Source organism: Hoplias malabaricus, chromosome 8 (genome assembly GCF_029633855.1).
Source record: "Hoplias malabaricus isolate fHopMal1 chromosome 8, fHopMal1.hap1, whole genome shotgun sequence".
Classification (NCBI taxonomy): Eukaryota; Metazoa; Chordata; class Actinopteri; order Characiformes; family Erythrinidae; genus Hoplias; species Hoplias malabaricus.
In genome coordinates this window covers 31,002,928-31,026,507 of record NC_089807.1, presented here as the reverse complement: position 1 = coordinate 31,026,507, position 23,580 = coordinate 31,002,928, and the positions used below count along the sequence as shown (strand labels likewise).

General features: G+C 39.9%; 2 protein-coding genes across 2 annotated transcripts; one reads left to right on the top strand and one right to left on the bottom strand.

Moving 5' to 3' along the window:
- Positions 1 to 398: 398 nt before the first annotated feature.
- fam120b (family with sequence similarity 120 member B) lies at positions 399 to 13,287 on the bottom strand. Its single transcript, XM_066679663.1, has 11 exons — positions 13,176 to 13,287; positions 11,289 to 12,347; positions 11,020 to 11,200; positions 10,518 to 10,619; positions 9,367 to 9,545; positions 8,955 to 9,047; positions 4,323 to 4,529; positions 3,927 to 4,029; positions 2,497 to 2,604; positions 1,299 to 1,359; positions 399 to 1,181 (listed from the first exon to the last, which is right to left on the bottom strand). Exons 2-11 carry the CDS (start codon positions 12,282 to 12,284, stop codon positions 1,142 to 1,144), a joined length of 2,070 nt encoding a protein of 689 aa, XP_066535760.1. The 5' UTR covers positions 12,285 to 12,347; positions 13,176 to 13,287; the 3' UTR covers positions 399 to 1,141.
- A 4,876-nt stretch (positions 13,288 to 18,163) lies between these two features.
- Positions 18,164 to 23,333, top strand: dld (deltaD). The gene is made up of 11 exons (XM_066679489.1): positions 18,164 to 18,211; positions 18,468 to 18,764; positions 19,260 to 19,320; positions 19,424 to 19,681; positions 20,484 to 20,544; positions 20,647 to 20,777; positions 20,894 to 21,063; positions 21,171 to 21,387; positions 21,606 to 22,401; positions 22,512 to 22,614; positions 22,724 to 23,333. Exons 1-11 carry the CDS (start codon positions 18,164 to 18,166, stop codon positions 22,727 to 22,729), a joined length of 2,148 nt encoding a protein of 715 aa, XP_066535586.1. The 3' UTR covers positions 22,730 to 23,333.
- The last annotated feature ends 247 nt before the right edge of the window (positions 23,334 to 23,580 follow it).

The window sequence follows — 23,580 nt, the reverse complement described above, 5'->3', positions numbered from 1 at the left end:
TAAACATAAACTCAGGCATAAATCCATAAGTCAAATCAAACTTGAACAGACCAATCAAATTTGGTTTGGATATGTAATATAACCAAAAGATGTTTCTAAACAACACCTTATAGGTGTTATTCATAAAGTAAATTCATTCCTATATGAATAAATTGGTCGTTAATTGATGGGAGTGTTTACTAACATGTGTAGCTGAACAGGGAAAGGAAAAAAAAACCTAATCAAAAACAAATTTTATAAATGAAGTTTATGATAATCATAAACAGAAGTTTCAGTGTGTAAAATCGTATGGGTCTCCTAGCAATGCAAAAGCACTCTCCCATCTGTCAAGCCTTGTCAGCAAGCCTTGCTAATTCCAATAATCAACACTGCCATACACATTATCATGCACATTTTTCTAATTGGAAACGAGTCCCTCCCATCTGTCTAGTGTCTTCTCCAAGTAGGAAACCCTACATATAATAGTAGGATTTGTGTGTCATTGGATTTGCTCCAAACCACAAGGGTTGAAAGATAAGAGATCATCTGAGTCTAATTAGGGTTGGAGCTGAATATTCATCAAGGGTGGGTTTGGCACAGACCTCAGGAAGGTTCCATTTCTGTCAATGATTCATATCTTCTACACAATAGGGGAAAAAAAGCTCATAACACCCCAACAAAGGATACTGCTGAGGGCCATTTAGCATATCATAGAGGAAGAGAAAGTGAAGTGCAAGGAGGTGGGGTATATCTACCCAGTTAGGAAGCCTACTTCAATGGCCAACTTTCAAAAGTACTTTCAGTCCTATTGTTTGTGTGAGTCCAAAGCATGTACACCAGCAACGAGGGCTCTTATGCTTGAGTATTACATTACCCAGCTCTAATACAGTTTTTCAGCTTTGCCACATTTTCACAGCCATAAAATCAAGGAGGAAAATACTATCGCAATATTACCAAAGGGAAAAAGAAAGGCCCAATACAGCCACAATACAGACACATTTCTGATGAATGTAGATAACAGTGTGAATGCACACATTTACAGAGCAAGAACAAACTATAAACCACACAACAAAGTAAACATCTAAAAGGGGAGTTCATGTCCCATACAACAACTGTGCATCAAATCCACAGATGACAAATATTCATCTTGAATCCTGGTGGTTCAGTGGAAACCCTGCCTTTGGTTTTGATACTGAGGCCATCTGTAAAAGAGTAAGAAGGTAAGAGATTATCAAGATGATACCTTTGTCTAACAGGGGAAAAGCACTACATTCAACTTCCATATTTTACTTTCAATGCACAAAATATGGCAACCTCACCTTGGTGCCAGGGGATATCTTCTCCTGTTGGGATTTCTGGATCTTGGTCTGAGAACATTGCCTGTCAGATAGAAAATGAAAAGTGGAATTTAGAATTTTTCCTTTTTCAAAATGACTTATATTGACTATTATTTTAAAGTGTTGGGATTTTTGTTACTGTGCAAATGAAGAGGTTCCAACCTTACATTGTTTCACTTTACATACTGAAGGGATGCGATTATCCTTGTGATCAAATAATAATTTGCTTAAGAAAATATTACTTTGTCTTTTCCTTACGTATCTTCTATTTTCTTCATGTACATCACAAAGCTTATTTTTGCTTGAGGAAAGAATATGGTTAGGAACTGTGTACTTCCATCACTGGAGAACTAGGTTCTGATAGTGTTTACATTTTTAAAATTATATTTTTTAAATAGAGAATGTGCTTCTATAATTATCCTATTTCACTTCATCTCATATGGCAGCTGAAAAACTTTTGTGCGTGTTAAAGCAACACTAAGTATCAATTCTGCATTAAAGTTACAGAGTCAAAATCATTGTGACGCTCTACTGAGCTGTACTAGGGAGAATATAGCCTCTGTTGTTACTACTCTGGGCTCAACATGGCCGAAACTGCACTGTGTTACTTTTGGAGGAGGGTAGGAAACCAACCTTGATTGATTTCAATACTTTGTTGTAAAAGTGAATTACAATTGGAGGAGATCCAGGAGAAAAAAAACAAATCTTAGAGTATTCTGTAAGAATCTTTAAATCGAATGGTGTGTGGGTGTACTACCTCAATATTTTCAGCTCTCTTTAGATTGATTAAGATGTAAAGAGCAGCCAATCATAGACTCTTGCTAGAGAGATTCAAGACTTATATACTAATTATTTATCTATTTATTTTTTAACTTTGGAATTAGATTTAAATTTGGAATAAAGCACATTTCATTTAAGAAAGGGTTTTTTCATGCATTTCTAATTTCATTTTAATATCTTTAATATTTAATATAATAATTTTTTTTCAAAGTTTTAAAATTTGTAAGAGCTTCAAATCCACATATATTAAAGTGCTAGATTTATAATATTTTAAATGGCTATTTTACTGTAAATAAAATAAAGGAAGGACTTAGAGCTTTGCATAGGCCTGTATATTTTCCTATCTGTAGTAAAAATAAAAGCAAAACTGCAATTGTCGTTTTAATGTGCTATACTGTACCTTGCATCAAGGATGGAGTGCCTCTGGGCTGAGGCCTATAGTCATGGTCTGAGGTGCTAAAGAGTTGGGGTCCACTCTCTCTTTGAGGCTTGCCATTCAGGGGCCTCCCTGAGGAAATTACAGTATCATTTAAATTTGATTTTAATTATGGGGTGCAGTCCCTCAGAATAAGCATTTGCTATGGAGCAGAGAAATTGCGAATCACTGGAAACATAAACCATACAATTCTCTGAAGCCTGAACTCCACCACCACCTCCCCACAAGCCTGAGGCAATGATTACCAGCTCAAATGCAGACACAAATTAAAGCCAGACATTTTATACCTATATTTGAATATCATATTCCTAACAGTACATGTACCGGATCCGAGATTCAGAGTAATACCCTTTATAGCCAAGAAACAAAAGAACAATTAATATAAAAAAAAAAAACAGAAAACAAGATACAAAAATAATCACAGACCACATTCAGATCACTCTCCCACAATAATGTAGAGGATTTGTATTAATTTATAGAAATGTAGCTGGTATTGTATTTCCCCTGAAATGATTAGTATGCCAATAGATTTCATGTGCAGCAGATTTGACTTAATTTAAATGGCTCATTTTAGTAATTATAGCATATCAGGTAATGCTACTAAAGGACACCAAGGATATAAAAATAAATGATGAAACACAGTAGATATAGCTGTAACATGAACAAAAACAGAAGACTTGCCCCTGAGACACAACATGCCCTTCACTGTCTGTTCAACATCAATAGAAAAACCAGATGGAGACAATTTTACCATAAGGCCTCTTTTAATCTTGCCAAGGGACCACAGCATGCTGGATGCCAACTGAAAAGAAATGGGGCTCCGGGAGATTGTAACAGCCCCCATGTTATAATTTTGTTGTCTTGTTATGTTACCTAATATAGATCATCTCCTATAAAAAGAAACCCAGAATTATTCTTGTTATGACAAATCATGGTCTGTATCTAAAATTGTCTGAGAACAGCCTGGGGACTGTTTCACTTCCGTATACCAGATGGACTGTATTATGTAGCCTTGCAAATATTGTATTGTAAGAGACATCAGAACTGAACGTTTGTCAACAGCATACAGGGCTCTGTTATTTTTTTTTATTTTTTATTCAAAACATGCATGAGCATCAAGCTCTCTTAATATGAACAAAACATAATTCTATTCCAAGCAACTGAAGACCGCATTGTTGTGCTGTTACCTTAGCAGTGTACCTCAGTTACAAATTACTGGATGAAAATAAACTGCTGATAATAAAGTATTGTAGCGTAAAAAAACAGTTAACAATTTAATCTATACAAAGCCTAAATTCTTCCTCTAAATGTAGCATGTAACTTTTTGATTTCTCTTTGATATGCACAAGGGGAAATGAAATTATTTGGTGGATTGTCTGCACACACTCTCTCACCTTGGTGTGCTCTACGAGGCTGGCTGGGTATGGTGGAGCCTTGCATCCTGCAGACCTTCAGAACCAGCTCTTGAAGTGAGAGGAAAAGTGAAGTCCAAGCAGACTGGAACAAAATCAGCACACAGAATAAAACTGATAAAAGACAAGGGAAGTCTAGATTTGCTGGACTGCTATCAGCTACAAACATTTTGTCACAAAAGCATCACTGATATTTCAGTAAGGCCAAGGCAGTTATTCATATGGGTCCAAAACATACACCCTAATTATCAGTTTTTGAGAGTTATTTAGACTCGTCTGTAATGTTTCTGTAAACGTGTCATTCAGAAAAATGCCCCATCCCTTAAACTTCCATTTAGCATGCTTTAAAACAAATTTTGTAAATGTAATTTCACTTACATTGCCCTCCAGAAGCTCTTCTTTAGCACAACCAGAGTGAGCCTGCAGGTACTTGGAATGGAAGAGCAAGCCATCAAAGACTTTCCAAGGCATGAACTCATCCATTGGAAAAGGAAACCCGCAGGCACTGTTAGCCGCAATGAGATGAGTCAGGCCCCGAACAAATAGTGAGCCAAGCTGGACAGCCCTTGGGTCCACTTCAGGAACCTGTACGACCAGAATTAGTGTAGACACAGAAATACACCTATAAATAGATCTGCGGTTGAACTAATCAATTTTAAAAATTTGGAAGATGGTTTTTAAAGTGGTAATGTACCTCAAGAGCATTATTTCGACTGACAAAGCAAAGATTTGGAAATATTTAATCTTCGAAACTAGGGCTACATGAATGTAATCAAGAGATTTCTGATCTTCCCAGACATCCTGACAATATTTAAATCTCATTTTAAATAAATATCGCAGTTTTTATGACGACGATTTTTATGACGGCTAATACAAAATAATTTCTGCAAAAATTGTTCATGTATTCATGTTGTCCAAACAATCAGAACAATATTATTGTCCAGTTTGGATATAAATATATAAGAATTAGTTACAAAATGGGAACCATGTCAGGTGTAACCATTTCCATACCTTATAAATATAGCTGATATTTGCCAAGCACATTTTTTTCTGTGTAACATATAGAGGTGTAACCATGTTTGTTAGGAAATTTAACACATATTTAAAATTCTAAATATATTAAATTAAAGATATTAAGACTTTTTAAATACGCCCATAAAACTGCATTTGCATACAAATAACGTGACAGGATTTTTCACATTTAAGGAAGGCTTACGATGGCCACCTGATAAAACCGCTAAGTTTCTTCTGTATTTAACTCCCTTATGGCGAGAGAAAGGACCTTTGGGAGATAATCTGAAATATAAGTCAAGATAACAGGATGCTTAAGAGTGGGAGGGGGCAGATGTTCTCACTCAACCGTACGCTACTCACCTGGCTTCCTCCCCCCAGCTAGGGAAGATAAGAGAAGGACTGATTAGCTCCTGTGACACCAAAACGAAAGACTTGCCTACCACCTGCTCCGCTCTCAAACACAGCTTATACTAAAGCAAACAAAAGACAGGCCAGAGATAAAGCCAACGTGGCAGAGGCGGTCGCCGGCCAGGCCTCCATGTCATCATTTGAAAAATTATGCTCTTTGCACCTGGTAGCTGAAGTTTTGTTTTTCAAAGTCTAAGAATGCTTCACAGGGAAAAGAGAACCTTTTGTTCACATCTTGCACTTTGATAATAGTTTCTTGTTTTGTTTTATGTGAAGCTTAACCGAAAAAAAAATCTAATACATTCACTAGCTGGAGACCTGACAAAAAATATCTAGGCAATGATTACCAATAGCAGCCAGCTGTTAGGTAGAAAGCTAGCACTGCTTCACTCTTTAAGCAAAAGCAGCAGCTGTTCTTCCAGCATTTGACTCCAAAACAATGAGAGCTGCTCCAACCAGACAGATGCATGGAAAACTCCAGCAGGCCCTGGGGGCACAGTTTAACATGAAGGACAACAGTTAATCTTGTGTGCTGGCCAGGCACCTGTGTGATGACACCTCGGTCTCACATCTGTGCCACTTCACGTCTGTAAAAATCCACACAAAACAAAAACAATGAGGTCAAACACATGGGGAAGAAACAAAGTGTGGCCATTTCAGGCACTTAGTAAACCATATCTGTAAAAATTAAAAGAGGTTTCCTGGTGTGTCTAAGAGTGTGTGGCTACTGGTGTGCATGGCCATGTAGAGGCATCTTTATCACTAGCCTGCATTCACATTCCCTGAGTGTCACAAAGCAGCACAGGAGGAGAGAGATTAGAGGGGGGTATGAAGCAGCCCCTGGAGACTCTCCTGCCATCTGTCTGGCTCTTAAAACCAACCTCAAGCCCCCTCCCCTGCGATCCCCTTTTCACTTTTCAGGCAGATGTGACAGTGCTGCTTCTGATGGAGCAACAACAATGGCGCGTGCAACAGGTGCTCCTGCCTCCCCCGGCACATGGGAGGCAGGAGCGCTTTACACACTTTCATCTGGCCAGCGGCAGGCTGTCGCCACCGCGCCTTAAACACACACTCGTACACACGCGTGCTTTCTGAGTGGCCCAGCAATTCAACACCTGCTGCTCTGTGCACACTAAACACACAGTCCCTCAACAGAATCATTCACCAGCAACATAAACTACCACTCTCACATAACTCAGCAATCTTTAAAGCAGAAGTGGGAGGTTACTGCTTACATTTGCTCTAGTGCTCAACATTTTGATGGATATACTTCTTTAATATGTTCAAATGATATAATAAATTAATTATGTATATTAGAGAGTAAGCTAACTTTCATTTAGTTTTTTTTTTTTTTTGGTCATATTAGTTGCCAGTACCTTTTTTGTATTATTAGTTTGCTGCTTTGATATTTGTCACAACCCTGCCTTTACAATGTATCATTTTATTTTGGACCAAAATGATTCAAAAAGTGAGCAGCAGCACTAAACTGTTCAATACTTATGCTAATACATACTGATAACTTGAAAATGATCTGCAGTTGTTCCAGCTGTCACTCAACAGTTAAGAAGGTTTGAAGTTGCTACTTCTACTCTTCTCTGCTCAAGAGTATGGTATTAGACTCTACTCGACCTACCTCTACAAACAATCACAAGCACTGCTGACAATTTCACTACCAAGAAGCATACAAGAATGTGAAATATACCACTTTCCAAGTTAATATATACATGCCAATTTGTTTTTTTGTTGTTGTTTTTTTTTTGTCTTTCTAAACAGTCAACACGATCTTCCTAAACCTAATGTATAATGTGGGCATTAGTACATATCAGAAATACTAATACTGGCTTTGTTGTTATTTCGAAAAGAACACAAATTCCTCATTCCAATTAATAATACAGAAGTCATTCAAATGACCTAAACAAGTCTCTTGAATGTTTTTGTAACTGAACTTTTGATATAACTGATTGGGCATGTAGTAACACATGTACCAGTGATTGCAAAATCTGGGTTTATAATTTGGATTTAATATGAATATGAAGTGCGGAACGGTGGCGCAGCAGGTAGTGTCGCAGTCACACAGCTCCAGGGACCTGGAGGTTGTGGGTTCGATTCCCACTCTGGGTGACTGTCTGTGAGGAGTTGGTGTGTTTTCCCTGTGTCCGCGTGGGTTTCCTCCGGGTGCTCCAGTTTCCTTCCACAGTCCAAAAACACACGTTTGGTAGGTGGATTGGCGACTCAAAAAAAAAGTGTCTGTAGGTGTGTGAGTGAATGTATGTGTGTGTCTGTGTTGCCCTGTGAAGGACTGGCGCCCCCTCCAGGGTGTATTCCCGCCTTGCGCCCAATGATTCCAGGTAGGCTCTGGACCCACCGCGACCCTGAACTGGATAAGCGGTTACAGATAATGAATGAATGAATATGAAGTTCCATGGCGTCACTCATACGACCATTTTTTGCACCTTTAATTTTTTAAGAGTGTTAGCTGTACACTCTTGGACTCCTGGAGTCACTAGGATTCTTACTTGCAATCTCCCGACAACAAAACGGCTTTGCCACTCTGTTTATTATTAATTTAATCATAAATGCATGATTAGCATTTTTCATGTCTTGACAGAATATATAAACTGCTGGAAAAAAGCTTATAATAATTTGTAGCGCTAACGATATCATATTGTCACATTACCCCATGAATAATAAAACTCTCCTTGAAACATCTGGGTCACAAAAGAAAGCAACTGTTAAATACAGATTAAATGCAATTATAGTACATTATTTGTAATATGTAAATTCTATGTACTTTTCTACATGGTTTCTAATGATTGGAAAGAGAGGTGGGCCTGGGGAGACATGTAAATCAAGAAGTGGCTTCCTGTATATCTCCCATGAGGCTCTAATTTGTCTCTCTATCGTCCATTATCTTTGCTGTGGGGAGACTGTTCAATCCGAGCACTCCAAAACTACGGGCTGCCTTGGAGGCTGCGTCTGAAATAGCGTACATAGTAGGTTTAAATTAGGGTGGGAGCTGAAATAGCCCTGTGGTCACCAGCAGGGACGTCTCGGAGCCCGTCACCAGAGCATTGCTCTCAGGTTCAGACCACAATTAGAGCAGTTTTTGGGAGGAATGTCACAAGGCGACCAAAAATTATCCCCCCTCTTTCCTTTTTCCCTTATTTTCTCAACAGTGAGAGAATCCAATCCATTGCTCAAAACAACTTGCTGTTTTGGAGGAAAAAAAATTGGTGGCCTTAATATTTTGCAACTTCATGAACTGTTGGTTTGGCAGAGCAGCGAGGTATTTAACATGAGTTGCAGCACTGAGCAAAACAGCCTACAGTGTCCTTGAGAATACATGGTATAAATGTGCTTTAATCATTCACCAACACTTAAACAACTGCCAAGTTTCTGTTTATGGAGAGATTTCTGGTAAAAAACCAGGAAGTAAACATTGCTAGAGGGCACCTTTGAAAAGGATAATGGATTACATTTGTAAGATTCTGATGAAGACAGAAATGTAGATCAATTTTCTGAACAACTGAAAACTCCACTTTGCAACACTGGATGCTCCAAAAGAGAAACATTGTTCATGCTACTTACCCTGATTTGTTGCAGTTCTTTGTAGGTCTTATATCTGATGCAGACAGCTTGACTGAGATATGCATCTATGTCTTCTAGGGAAAGGTGTTTAGCCTAAAATAAGAACAAATAGTCCTGTTCTGTTTACAACCAATTAAATTTGAAATGAAAAACAAAAAAACTTAAGTGTACATAACAGAACATTAGAAACCTATACATAAAGCAATCCCAGTTCGGTCAAAACATAGGTCACACCTAAGGCCTGATAAGAATTACACACAACAAGCAAAGCTGATGTAGACATTAAACAGTGCATACAAGTTTACCACAGGTCATAATACTGGAATGTCAATTACAAAAGAGCAAAAACAAAAATAAATAAACAACATCAACCAGCCAGGTTACAAAGTATCAAGTCTTATTTTAGACTCACCTGAACTGCAATGTAAGCTACAAGACAAACCACAGCTACCCATGAGGTGTCGAGATGATTAAAGTCCTGAGAAAAGTTCTGTAGGTCAAAGAGAGCCAGGAAAGTGGACACACGGATACTTTTCACCTCTTTATCATTCCCAAACCACAGCACTGTCAGGTCAGGCGCTCTCTCTGTTACTTCATTGGTACCAAAAGAAAATAACAGAATGAAATCCAGTGAAATAACATTGGTATGAAATTGTGTGCTACTTAGGGAAGTGCTGGGTACAGCCTATCTTGGGCCAAAAACATAGCGGGGATTTGAATTAAACGAATGTCATTAAAATGTGCTTTTGGTCATCTGTGAATTTTCCCATCTTTAGTACAATCCCTGAGAATACACTAATGATTGTGTACCCGAATGTCTCAATCAGAGAGATAAACTTACATGATTTTATTACAATCTCCATACAACAGATAAAAAGGAAAAATACACTATTTTTAAATCAGTTTTTTAAAATGAACAAGTTATGGGCTTGTAAAAATTTTTTTTTACTCATTAAAGTTTGAAAGTAGTGAAAATATATCACTCCCTTGAATATCATTTAATTTTGTCCGCAAAACTGGTTAATACAACACAGTTAATCAGCTTTCTTTCACACTTAACAAAAACATTTAGATAAAATCCCAAAACAAACAAAATGCTGTCAAGAAGAAAGTACAATTTTTTAGATTTAGTTTTTTTAGATGGTTTCATTTAAAGATTTTAAGTATGGATTTAAACTATTACAATAAAACTATTACAGCATTTATGTTTATTTTATATTCATACATTACACAGTGTTTTCACAGGTAAAACGATATGCTATTATCTAGTTCATACCACAGTATCACAATCACAAAAACACAAAGATACATATTATTAGTATAAATAAACATATATTAAATCAGGAGTAATCAAAAACTTTAAAAATATAGGGCATGTGAAAGTATTCTTATCCCTAGCCTAAGTTTTGTGACGGCATTATTTCTGCAAAAACGACATGAAAATACTGTTTGAGAACAATGTTTAATGTTTTAATGAACATAAAATTAATAACATAAATCAATGTCACATGGTTGTATTTACTGAAGTTAAAAAGTTATGTATACAGAGATGATATCATGTACCTGGTATGTTTAGGGGCTTTGGAGCCACTTCATTTGGCCCCCTGAGAAGATTTCCTGGGAATACAAACCACTCCTTGATAGAAAAAGAATGATCATCTGAACCTATAGAAGAGATGCAGGGAAAAGACAACCTGTTGTTAAAATACAAGCAAAAACAATATATTGTTCCATAAACAAGCAAACATTCAAGTAGCATTGAGTACAGACATAACGACTGTTCTAGATGCAGAGTGAAACAGCAATTTACAATGTAAAGTGTCTTAAATAGTGCTATAAATACAGAAGTTTAAGTAAGATTTCATTAAACACTCTGTTTCTAAAGAATAATCGTATAATATATTGTTATATTCTGTCCCAGAAATGGGGCCATGAATATGAACAGCCACTACATTTTAAGTTAAAACAAAACATTAAAATATACCTAATAAAATGATAATATAGTATATATTATAAATATATTGGAAATATTGGCCAAATGTAGCACAAATGAGAAGAAATCCACCTGGCAGTGTTGGCAGAAGAATACTGTAGATATGTTCTCGAATAGGCTGGTATAAAATGGCCTGTGGTGGCAGCTCTTTCTCCTCCTCATCTTCCAGAGTATTGCTGAATTCCACCACCCCATCATGTATTACATTGTAGATCATAAAGCACTCAGCTCTAACATGCTTCTCTTTTGCTGCCTGCAGTAGTAAAAATGTAAACAATTTATACTTCATGCAGATATAAAAATTACATTAAACAATAATAGTTTCTATGTACCGTTTGTACCTGTAAGAGGTCTGCGTTGATGTATTTTCCCATCACACACACTGGCTTTATTTGAGGCAGGCTGCAGTCTAACCAGGGACATGTTTGTCCTGGTAGAAGATATGACTGAATTCCTTTCTCTACAAGCTCCTTGTCAGCATCAGATAAATGCATTAAGGAGATGCCATGTATTCTATCATTATCATGATGAAGACTATTAATGAATTCTGCCACAGCATGGACCTTATCACCCTGATGTCTCTTCCCATATGAGGTCAAGGCCTTTTTACGGAGGGATTGCAGCCGTTGTTCTGGCACTATATCATTACCCAGAATGCATGCCAGGAGAGGAAGGTCAGACTTCTGAAGTTTCAGTATTTGACAGAGCTTTTCTCTTGAGAAATGCACCGTGGTCATGTTTTCTAATCTAAGTTTTGTGACAGACAGGTATGGAACTGTGTCATAAATCACAAAGTCTGTATCCTGGCCAAGAATAGCCATACAATTGTTAGAGAGGGCATACTGGGCAATTTCATAGTCCCCTTCTCGAACAGAGCACCAAGTTTCTTGACCAAGAGACTTAAGGGCAAATCTGGAGAATGTTGCAAGTCCTGAGGGGAGACAAAACATGTCCCTACCTGGCTGCTGATGGTGGTTCTTAATGTAATGGAATAGTCTTGCTACATCCTGATTAACACTTAGACGTCTCTTCACCCATTCTGCCCTCTTCTGTTCCTCTACTGTCCCATCGAAGAAAAATACTAACTTTAAGCCAGCTGCGGTAAATGCACTGACAAATTCCTCCAGAAAATACATGTACTGTTGCCACTGTCCTCCATGAACCCAAGCATGACACTGATACCAGTACCTCAGACAAGCCAGTCCATCAACTACAACCGTGGCAGAGGAGTCAGGGTGGGCTCTAACATGAGCTGCTGCCATTTTCCGTAGATCCACAGGCAAGCAGGTATCTGGATAACAGGTCTCCATAAAGTACTGTAAACCTTTTACACCCATGTCTATCCATACATGTGAAGAATCTTTGAGAAGTTCCTTATTGGCTTTTTGCTTGTTGGGAAACTTGAAAGAAATAAATAGGAGAGAATTTTAGGAAATCATTTAAAAATATATAAAACATTCATATTTTCATTCAAAAATGACATTAAGCACAACTGATTAATTTTTAAAGAAGCATTTCTAAAAGGTTACAATATAAAATAATCCATCTGCATAATGAAAAGACAAATGCAAGGAAAATAAGTGAAAAAAAACATCTTCAAAACTCTACTTAGCAAACTGTACATTTTGAGCTTAAGGATGGTCTCTAACTTTTGCACAGTGTATTATATTGAGATTTTTCATGTTGTTGTTTTCCATCCTTTTTTTATATAAGAAAAGAAGGTTTAACAAAGAACAGAGGTATTCCTTCAGTAGTTTAATCAACGTCACTAAACAGATTAACAAAAACCTTTGGACACATTTCTGACAAGGACCATAGATTGACACCACTACATGGCAACCTCCTACAGAGTGCACTTTACTCCCAACACATTGCACTTTGCAACCCTCTACACCCTACATTGTGCACCATGTAATTTTACTTCATATACATTGTCCTTATGTTTCTTACACAGTTCAGTATTCCAATATTCAGCTCTCTACTCCCTGCATATGTCACTATGCAGTTAAAGTAATGACTCTGACACCAGAATGATAGATTATAGAGTCAACACACAGAGAGTGAAGAACTAGACATTTTAATTGACCACTCAGAGCAATATGTAGGGAGTAGAGAGCAACAACTAATAAGCTAATGCTAACGTTAACACGTGTTCAAATGAGCAAATAGTGCGTTTCAGTGTTCAATTAAAAGTATAAACATTGAAAAAACAGTCTGGTGCCGCCTACCAAACGACCGCTGCCTGAACAGTGAGTAAAAAACACGGCAGACAGTCAAAATATTAGACAGCGCTGAGAATCTCAAATGTTTACAATACTGAGCGGGCTTCCTCCTTCAGAGGAAGCAACCAATCAGAGGACAGCTATCAGTTAAAGGCGCAGCACCACACAGAAACGGATCAACACTTACACGGATCTTAAAAATATTTTATTACAGACATTAAACTTTTACTAAGACATGTCTACACTGCCTAGCTCCAAAATAAATAAACAGAAAGCTAATTTTATACACAGGAGTGTCAAATAGAATTGAACGTGTATGAACACTTTGTTTAAAAACTCCAGCAGCACTGCTGTGTCTGATCCACTCAGAGGAAAGGAAGAAAACACTAACATACCGCCACCACATCTGTGTCACTGCAGCGCTTAGAATGATTCACCAATCAAACCATAACTGCACTTTGGTGGTCCTAACCATTTAAGAACAGGGTGAAAGGCGGCTAACAATGTAGGCAGAACAACTAGTGGACTACAGTCTGTAATTGTAAAACTACAGTGTGCTTCTGTATGGTCAGTGGAGCTCAGAGAATTGACAATTAATTTAGAAACAAGGAGGTGGTCACAATGTCATGGCTGATTGGTGTACATTGATCAGCCTGAACATTTTTGACCTGTCATCCTCTCATAACCAAGGGACAGAAAGAACAGGAAACTCATCAAATATAAAATATTGTCATAAATTATCCAAAATCAAAACTCACAAGTTCCCATAGGATAATCAGATCTGATCTGATCATCTTCAGGCCATTCATAATTAAGAATGTAAAATAAAATAATTTGACTCTCTTATTCTATGTGTTTGTTCATTTATAGTCATTACAGTTATGGGAAAAGTTATTGTTTTTAATAAACCATTCCATAAACCATAAACCATGATGGAAAAAATGAAAATATGTCTTATATGCTCATGTGCTTCTTCAAGAATTGTTCAGTTGTTCAAGGACATTCACCTTCCTGTGGATTGCTTTGACAGTGTGCTCTGGGTCACTGTGATGTTAAAGGGTGAACCACATTCCTGTTTCAGTTTCCTGGCTATTGGTCTTCAAGAATTTTCCTGTCGCATGAATCTTCGCTTGTGACAAATACCATCAAAGCTGAGGAAAAACTCCTGCAACAGGATGAAATATTCCAGGAAAAGTGGATTTTGGAGAGTATATTTTGGTCTGATCTGATCACAGTATACACTTGTCAGGTGGTCACAAAACATAGATGTAATGTGGCTCACTTGTAATTTAATTTCCTCTTTACCAGCTTGCTAATAAGGGGTTATATAAAATTTTGCTTTTGTAATATTGTTAAGCAAATTATTATTTTTTTATTTAATTAACTATCAACTATCAGTGAACTACCTCTCTCTCTCTCTCTCTCTCTCTCTCTACTAAGCTTTCTCAAAGGAACAAAACCACCCTGGGGAAAGGGGCAGATGTTCTCTGAGGGACATCGGCACGCGACTGTTTTCAGCCCAAGAATTCAACCCCACACCCTCACACACATACATAAACACAGAGACGTACACGCGCGTGCACGCGCACACTGCACCCCTAAACTTTTCTTCCGTTATAATAGGCATGGCCAATGTGAAGAGATCATAGAGACTCATAGCAGCTGGCCAGAGTAATCTGACTTAAAATACAAAGACCTGCTCCCTCAGTCTTAACACCGGTGTTAATCTCGCAGCTCGGCTTTTACACAGAGTGAGAAAAACACAGGCACAGGGAGAAACAGATGGCGGTTAGTTCGTAGCTAGCTTCAGATGTTTTCCTCAGCTGCAGTGCGGAGCTACATCTTATCAATCATAGGATCCCGAGCCACGCGCCTGCGCTTTTGTCATTGTAATGGCGCGCGACTCTGCTGCGTCACTATGCTGAGTCCTCTCTCTCTCTCTCTCTCTCTCTCTCTCTCTCTCACACACACACACACACACACACACACACACACAAACAAATCTTTAGTGTGAATTGAGCGAACCCAGAATTTCACATCCTGTGACTAACATTTTGGATTAAATTTTCCAACTATTATTTTGCATTATATATATATATATATATATATATATATATATATATATAGTATATAATATATGTATATATACAATGAATATGTATGTGTATATTTGCAATAGGTAAAGCCATAGGTCTACCAGAAGTGGCACGATCTGGAGGTCTCAGCCCTGTGTTTATTACTGTACAGTGACAGTGCTGTTCCCACGGGCCGCTAAGTGCAGTAATCTAGATTCAGCTTCTCTAACCATATGGCCAGTGGCCGGCCATTATTTCACATGCTCTCGGTCTAATTTGGAGGAAGAGCGCGCGCCGCGGAAAGATGCTAGTGGAGACATGCAGTTGGAGATGTGAAAAAACGCCATTTGGTTGGGAGCAGATGGCTGGCTTGGGGGCCGTTCGCGTCTAAAGGCGTGTCGTGCCCTTCAGAGAGAATCCCCAAGGGCTCCCCCTCCCTCCCTCTGTATTCAAAATCAATGAAAATTAAAGCGCGAAGAAAAGATGAATAGTCAGACCTCGAGTCCCGGGCTTTGTTCGCTGCAGCTACTGGTGGGCAGGAGTTAAAGTACAACAGCCCCCTATAGAAACACTTAAGTTAAACAGTCTCTCCATAGTCCACCTCCAGAGAGGAGGAGGAGGACGAGAGGCGAGCTTTCTGCTTGATTTCACCAACACAGAATCGCGTGGCATAAATTACGGCTGAAAAGAATAAACGGAGTGGGCATAAATCCCGGAGATTTCACTCGGCCTTTCAGTTACGCTTTGCTGCGGTAATGGTGAAATGTGTGCTACGTCAGGGTGAACGATCGAGCGCTCGAGGCGAATGATGGAGCGCTCGAGGCGTTGCTCTGGTCAGCTGGAAGGTGCGAGCAGTCACCCCAAGAAAGAAAGAAAGAAAGGGAGACGGTAATTCTAAAAGAGTGATGAGGAGTTAAGGGCTGGCCCGGATTCACACCTGGGCTGTGTTATCAGCGCAGAGACGTTCCTGGCACTGTACTGAGGAGAAAAATGTACTCATTTGTTCATACAATACGTGTGTAGGTTTACTGAGGTTATGGTGCTTCTAAATACATTACTGAAGATAGGAATATTATACATTTACACATATATCTTAATTAATTAGGATTCATAAAACCTGAACAGAAAAATAAAGGCTTCTCACTCGCTCTTTGTGTGTGGAAACCTAACTGCGCTGCTCTGGAATCAACAGGCCCCTCCAGCAGATTGGTCGGTTGAAAAAAACCGTAACCGCATTCCTTCTGACTAAACTGCTCAGTCGTTTCAATTAACGTTAGAATGAAGACCACCCTCACACATGAACACAGTTTTGTGAGGTAGTGGTGACGGCTCTGTGTGCTGGAGAGACAGCAGTGTGCGGTATGAGGGCTGTTTGGAAGAGAAGTGTGCGGCTCTCGGTGCTGTAGAGACTGCAGTGTGCGCGGAGGGGAGCTCTTTCTCTCCCTACATTGTGCAGGGGAGCAGGTGCTGCCCACATTACCATACAGCTGAGAGCACAAAGAACAAACTTATTCTTCCCTCACACAATAACAAAGTGCCTTAATGACAGCCACGCGAACGACACACACCAGCTTGGGTTTACAGCGCAGACTATATGCGAGGAAAAGATGTAAATAGCCCATAAACCGGCGGAAAAGTTCACCATCATCGCGTCACCGAAACGCCTAGAGCTTTTATCTGATGAGGTGATTAAACGATGATTAAAAAAAAGCACAAGCAAGAGGGAACAATTGGGCAAAGATCAGTCGGCCATGACCTGATTCTCAAATCGAATATTCGTCCTCTGCTATTCCACACAGATTCTCTTCAAGACTCTCGGAGTATGCAACAGGTGTTTATGGACGTTCGTGCACGTGATTGAAAAACAAGTGTAGACTTTGAATACGTAAAACGTTCATATATTTAGTATAATATGTTGATAGGGTGAGGACCATAGATGTCATCAGAAGTTAGGTAAACTCAACCAAACGCAGTCCTGTACGACGAAACATCGTCATTTCTTACACCGTGGAGTCCCCACGTTTATTCAGATCTTACATATGAATGGGTAGCTGTGCACGCGCTTTATAAAGTTAGTTGTAAAGCAGGGGGCCTGTGTGTTAGTTGATCTACGTCATCTCTGTAGCACGATTCCTTCAGTGCGTGCGCGATGTGTGATGTAATGTGAGGGTTTAGGAGGCTTGGATGTGTAGGATTCTCCTAGATTTTTTTCCAATATGCAAATGAGACTCTCCTTTTTAGCAGTGGGGAAGGGTTGCACATTTTACAGCTCAGTGACCATTTGGCCATCTTTTTTAGGGGGTGGGGGAGCGGAGGTGGTGCGTGTGTGTGTGTGTGTTGTGAAGAGGGGGTTGAAACGTGTCCCTTTGTGACAACTCGAGCCAGATTGGGGGAGTAGCTCATTTGCATCTCATTTCCCTAGCAGGCGCAACTCTGTATATAACGGGCGGCAGGAGGACTGGGACATTAGACACCCGCATAGTCACTCTCTCTCTCTCACTCTCTCTCTCTCTCGCTCTCTCTCGCTCACTCACGCTCTCTCTTAACTATCCCTCGCTCTCTCTTTTCTCTCACATGGACCCAAGAGCGCAGGGGGAACAGAGTTGTGGATCCGTACAAACTCCGCGTTAAGGACAAGTTACGCAGCGGAGGAGCTGTGTATTTCTTTCACGTCACCTTCACGTGGGGAGCAAGAGTTAATGAGCAGGACGCACTGACCACTTGGAAGTAATCGCCTGAACTATTTTGGGGGATTTTATATCTTTTTTATTGGAAGAAAACAGAGGGAGAGGACTTACATGGCACGAGGAAGAAGATAAAGTGACGAAACAGAGAAGAGCAACAACTAAGAAACGCAATCAGGGCTCTTTGGAGTGTACATGACTTTTTGAGGAGCCAGAGCTGAAGATGTTCACCACCATGGGGCGACTTCTGATAGCTGCCACCCTCTGCGTCATGCTCAGCCAGGTAGAGAAAGTGTTTGTCTCCCCGTGGTCCGTGTTCACTGAGTGTCTCTGAGCAGGAGAACTGATCTAGGATCAGGTCCCTCTCTGAGTTGCCCTGACATTACTGACAGGAGCTGGTCCTAGATCAGTAGTAGGTGTCTACGAAGTTTTGCGAGTAGGAGCCAATAATAATGTCCACTAGTCAACGTGAACGTGCGTGACAATTACCATCACTGAGTAACAGGCTAACGTTTGTTTATGTCTGCTTTCTATTCCAGGGGTTCTGTTCTGGGGTGTTTGAGTTAAAGCTGCAGGAGTTTCTCAACAAGAAAGGAGTAACGGGAAACTCGAACTGCTGTAAGGGAGCTGCAGCGGCGGGGTTCCAGCAGTGCGAATGCAAAACGTTTTTCCGAATTTGTCTGAAACATTACCAAGCCAACGTGTCCCCGGAGCCCCCGTGCACATACGGCGGAGCTGTGACTCCCGTCCTCGGGTCTAACTCCTTCCAAGTTCCCGAGACTGCTACAGAAATCTTCACCAACCCTGTGCGCTTCCCATTCGGATTTACCTGGCCGGTGAGTAAATAACAACAAACCGGGAAACTCTTCTTAACACTACAAAATCAGTAACCTAAAATGGAGTGATACACACATGAACTACAAATTATATTTTGAAAGAGATTTTGTTGGCAACCAATATTTATAATGTATAGAACAATTTTTAAAAACAGTGCTCAATTGTGTACGAACATCAGCTTATATTTAGCCGTATTCATCCATGCAGGTTTAAACGCTCTGGCTAATTGGGAGCCTTTAGACAAATGCTGGCCGGGTGGGAAACTTCACATCCCCAGGGATGGTATATAATTGTCAGCGCAGCGTGAAATTCCGACAGCTTTCATTTTACTGCAGTAAGGACGTGTGAAAGTGGGGAAATAGAGCGTAATATCATCACACCTCGGTCCTTGCGCAGCTTCCGTTATATGCAAAACACCGCGAGTTCTTCAAATGTTAGCCTAAGTTTGCAGCAGCGTCGCTTGTGTTGTTCATACTGTTTTTCCTTCTTCACAGGGCACATTTTCCCTTATTATTGAAGCATTGCACACAGACTCATCGGAGGATCTATCAACAGGTAAGCGCCCAAGAACTCACGAGAAACCACTGCAGAACTCCTGACCGTTTTTTGATAACATTATAGTGAAGTAATCGTTAAAAGTTAACTTTCTCTTTTTAAGAAAATCCAGAGCGTCTGATCAGTCGTATGACCACCCAGAGGCACCTCACGGTTGGAGAAGAGTGGTCCCAGGATCTACAAGTGTCCGGGAGAACAGAGCTTAAGTATTCGTACAGATTTATGTGTGATGAACACTACTACGGCGAGGGCTGTTCGGTGTTCTGCCGCCCGCGGGACGACGCCTTCGGCCACTTCACTTGCGGAGAGCGCGGGGAGATCATCTGTAACTCCGGCTGGAAGGGACAGTACTGCACTGAACGTAAGAATCGGCAAGCGAAGTTTCAGCCAACTGTTTGTCTCAAAGGGTCTGTTTTCTGTCAGAAATAAGGAAGCCTGCTATAAACCATTAGTCTTTGCTTTTCTGTTTTAAAAGGATATATATATAAAATACAAATATGAATGTGGTATAGCTTAGCAACTCCTTTAAGGTACACAGTAGGACCTTAAGAACTTTGGTTTGTACCGCAGTGAAAGGAAATGTACCTGAATTTCTATTTCTGATAGTGTATAAAAGTTTTGAAATTCCTTCTGATGGTATTTTTCAAAACTTGCGGAAATGTTGTTGGAACACGCTTTGGAGTAATTAAAAAAAGAGGGACGTTGACCAAATAATGGCACGCGTGCCGTAGATTAAAAGTGAAGCCTGATTGGCTACTTGGCCGAGTGCTTGGCGTTGATTGGCTTAGAGCAGTGAGGTATTGTTGGGATCGGGCAGCTGCTGAGTGAGGGAGGACAATAGAGCAGCTGTCCTGCACTGGCACCATGAACACCAGCTGTCCACTCTTATCTCCACCGACTCGGAGACATTATGGGGAGGGGTCTGTATGAACAGAGTGAAAAAAAGGGACTTCTGACCCACAGTTAGGAGAAAAGAGGCTTTTGTTTGTCAATCTTTTGTATGAGTGCAACTGTGTTATGCAGGGTCTCTTTCCCAGGCTGCTGACAGAGGCATAGTTTTAGCAGGAATACACCAATGGTGCAGCTAGCCTACTGATGAACTTAATGAATCGATTTAAAATGTGTCTGAATAATAATAACAATTACAATGTTTCTCTTAACAGCAATCTGTCTCCCGGGTTGTGATGAGGAACATGGGTTCTGCGACAAACCTGGTGAATGCAAGTAAGTACAATGAACTATTTTTGATGCTGTCTCTTCCTCTGTGTCACAGACCTGTTGCATTGCATTAGGACATTTTATAATTTGGCCTGTGTTGTTCTTTAGATGCAGAGTTGGCTTCACTGGAAAGTACTGTGACGACTGTATCCGCTACCCTGGCTGCTTACATGGTACCTGCCAGCAACCATGGCAGTGCAATTGTCAAGAGGGCTGGGGTGGGCTGTTCTGTAACCAAGGTGAATGTCTGCCAATATTTTCAGCTTTGCTTTCATGCACCAAATGAATTATGTAAAAAATACACTATGTCTCTAAAAATATATAAAAAAAGACTAATGATTTGTTTTGTGTTTAGATCTTAACTACTGCACACACCACAAGCCATGCCAGAATGGAGCCACTTGCACTAACACTGGCCAAGGCAGCTACACTTGCTCCTGCAGGCCTGGCTTCACAGGAGCAAGCTGCGAGACTGAGGTTAATGAGTGCTCTGACAACCCATGCAGGAATGGAGGAAGCTGCACTGTAAGTATTATTCTGCTTCTGGGAGCATTTAGCGAGACACAGAAAGAGGAAGCATTTCATGTATAACAATTCTGTGTCTCTAAAAATGGATTTCATTTATTTCACAGGATCTTGAGAACACATACAACTGTGCCTGTCCTCCTGGCTTCTATGGAAGAAACTGCGAGCTGAGTGCTATGACTTGTGCTGATGGTCCTTGTTTTAACGGAGGACGTTGTGCTGACAATCCTGAAGGAGGATACTTCTGTCAGTGTCCCACAGGATATGCTGGCTTCAATTGTGAAAAGAAGATTGATCACTGTAGCTCAAACCCATGCTCAAATGGTAAATAAACATATATGGATTCAAATTTGGATATAGAATTACACTTTTAAAAGAAATGTACCTGTCAGTGGAGTAGTGTATTCAATGGCAACATTCTCAGTATTAGTTCATAGTTTTAAACATTCTCTGAAGTTTTCAGATTCTATGCAGCTTTCTCTTGGTAACACTGGACATCTCAATTCATTTACATAATGTCTTCTATTTCAATTCTTTTCCAGGTGCCCAGTGTCTAGATCTTGTGGATTCCTATCTCTGCCAGTGTCCAGAAGGTTTCACAGGAACACACTGTGATGACAACATTGACGAGTGTGCCAGCTACCCCTGTCAGAATGGAGGTACTTGCCAGGATGGTCTCGGAGACTACTCTTGCACGTGCCCACCTGGATACACAGGCAAAAACTGCAGCTCCCCAATGAACAAGTGCATTCACAACCCATGTCACAATGGGGGCACTTGTCACGAAAGGGACCACCGTTATGTTTGTGCATGCATTCCTGGATATGGAGGACGTAATTGCCAGTTCCTGCTCCCTGAGCACCCTCATGGACAGCCTGTAGTAGAGGGAGCTGATAAAAGGTACTCTGATGAGGATGAGGATGACAGCAGCTTTCCATGGATGGCCGTTTGTGCTGGGATTATTCTGGTGCTTTTGCTCCTCCTTGGCTCTGCTGTACTGATTGTGTACATCCGCATAAAACTGCAGCAGAGGAACCAGCTAACAGAGAACCATAACGAAAGCGAAACCATGAACAACCTGGCCAGCAACTGCAGTCGGGAGAAGGACTTGTCGGTCAGCATTATAGGCGCCACACAGGTGAAGAACATCAACAAGAAAGTGGACTACCAGAGCGACGCTGCTGGTGGAGAAAAGAATGGTTACAAATCTTGCTATTCATTAGTGGATTACAAACTTGTTCACGAACTGAAGCAGGAGGACTTGGGGAAAGAGGACTCAGAGAAAATTGAAGCAGCTGACCCTGAGGCCAGTGAAAAGCACAGGAAACATTTAAAAAGGTGAATAATATGGAACAATAGTCAAAGAAATCATGTTAGACAAGTCTATTACAAAACACTGGGTTTTTATTTCTGTGCTTAATATATATTTTTTAATCTTTGAATTACAGTGAGACATCAGAGAAATGTCCAGAGTCTTCATGCAAAGACACCAAGTATCAGTCCATCTTTGTAATATCAGATGAAAAGGATGAATGTATTATTGCAACTGAGGTAAGTTCATTTTTTTAAGCTTTAATACGTTTTCTCAGTTTTTCTGAACATACCTGTCACATGTCTATCATGGATCAGAAAACTCAACTTTCCTTTCTTTCCCTCACAGGTGTAATACCACAACAGAGCTGTAGCTCATCTTGCTCTACAGGAGGTTTTACTCCAGTAAATGCTGCTCAAACCAGAGGGAAGGTTTCCTTCATGTTGACTGCTGCTGTGGGAACTTATGTTGATGGTGATATTCAGAATGAGCTGGTTCTCAACTGAAGTAAGCACAGTGACTGCAGAAAAACGATGTTGGGCCATACTGGCTCGCGCTCTCAAAGTTTGTTTCCCAGGAATGTGCCAAACGGACTTGTTGCACTTCCTGTAGGGAGAGTTCGTTCTTCTTTTACCTCATTGCACTACGGAGGGTTGCTTTTTAAATAATGTATTTAAATTTTCACATTATGTGATACCTGTGTATGTGTATGCACTGACTGCAGTGTCCCTGTTTAAATTCTCTGATCCATTGTGTAGGTCAGGAGAGGAAAAATACCGCCATCACCATTGTTCAGTTCCTGATAGACTTTTTGTTGTTGTTGTTTTTGAAAAGCTTTTTATTTAAACGTTATTTGTGATTCATTTGTTTGTGGGTGGTTTTTTTTTTGTGAATTTACATTTGATATAATTTAATCTTTTCTTCATTTTGCAAATTTGTATATTGTATATAAGGCACTTCGGGTCATTGTGACTGTTTTCTTACAGTAATGTATTTAAATGTGTAAAAACCTATGGAATTGTTTTTTTATACGTGTTCCTCATGAAGAAAATCACCTTAATATTTTTCCAAATAAATCCTGTATAAAATATTACTAAATGAGTTATGCATTGTGGTCTAAGATGTATCTTTATTGTTGCACCAATTATTTTCAAAAGATTTAGTCTGTAGATTCAGGCTAACAGAAATGTTGAAATTAAAACAAG

What these genes read in the sequence shown, in the direction of transcription:
- dld (XM_066679489.1), top strand. Translation starts at nt 18,164, where the DNA reads ATGGGGCGACTTCTGATAGCTGCCACCCTCTGCGTCATGCTCAGCCAG. An exon ending in ATCGGAGGATCTATCAACAG is followed by an intron (nt 19,321 to 19,423) that starts GTAAGCGCCCAA and finishes TCTCTTTTTAAG; the next exon opens with AAAATCCAGAGCGTCTGATC. An exon ending in TGGGCTGTTCTGTAACCAAG is followed by an intron (nt 20,778 to 20,893) that starts GTGAATGTCTGC and finishes TTTTGTGTTTAG; the next exon opens with ATCTTAACTACTGCACACAC.
- fam120b (XM_066679663.1), bottom strand. Translation starts at nt 12,284, where the DNA reads ATGGGTGTAAAAGGTTTACAGTACTTTATGGAGACCTGTTATCCAGAT. An exon ending in TAGCTTACATTGCAGTTCAG is followed by an intron (nt 9,048 to 9,366) that starts GTGAGTCTAAAA and finishes TTCTTATTTTAG; the next exon opens with GCTAAACACCTTTCCCTAGA. An exon ending in CACTCCATCCTTGATGCAAG is followed by an intron (nt 1,360 to 2,496) that starts GTACAGTATAGC and finishes TCTATCTGACAG; the next exon opens with GCAATGTTCTCAGACCAAGA.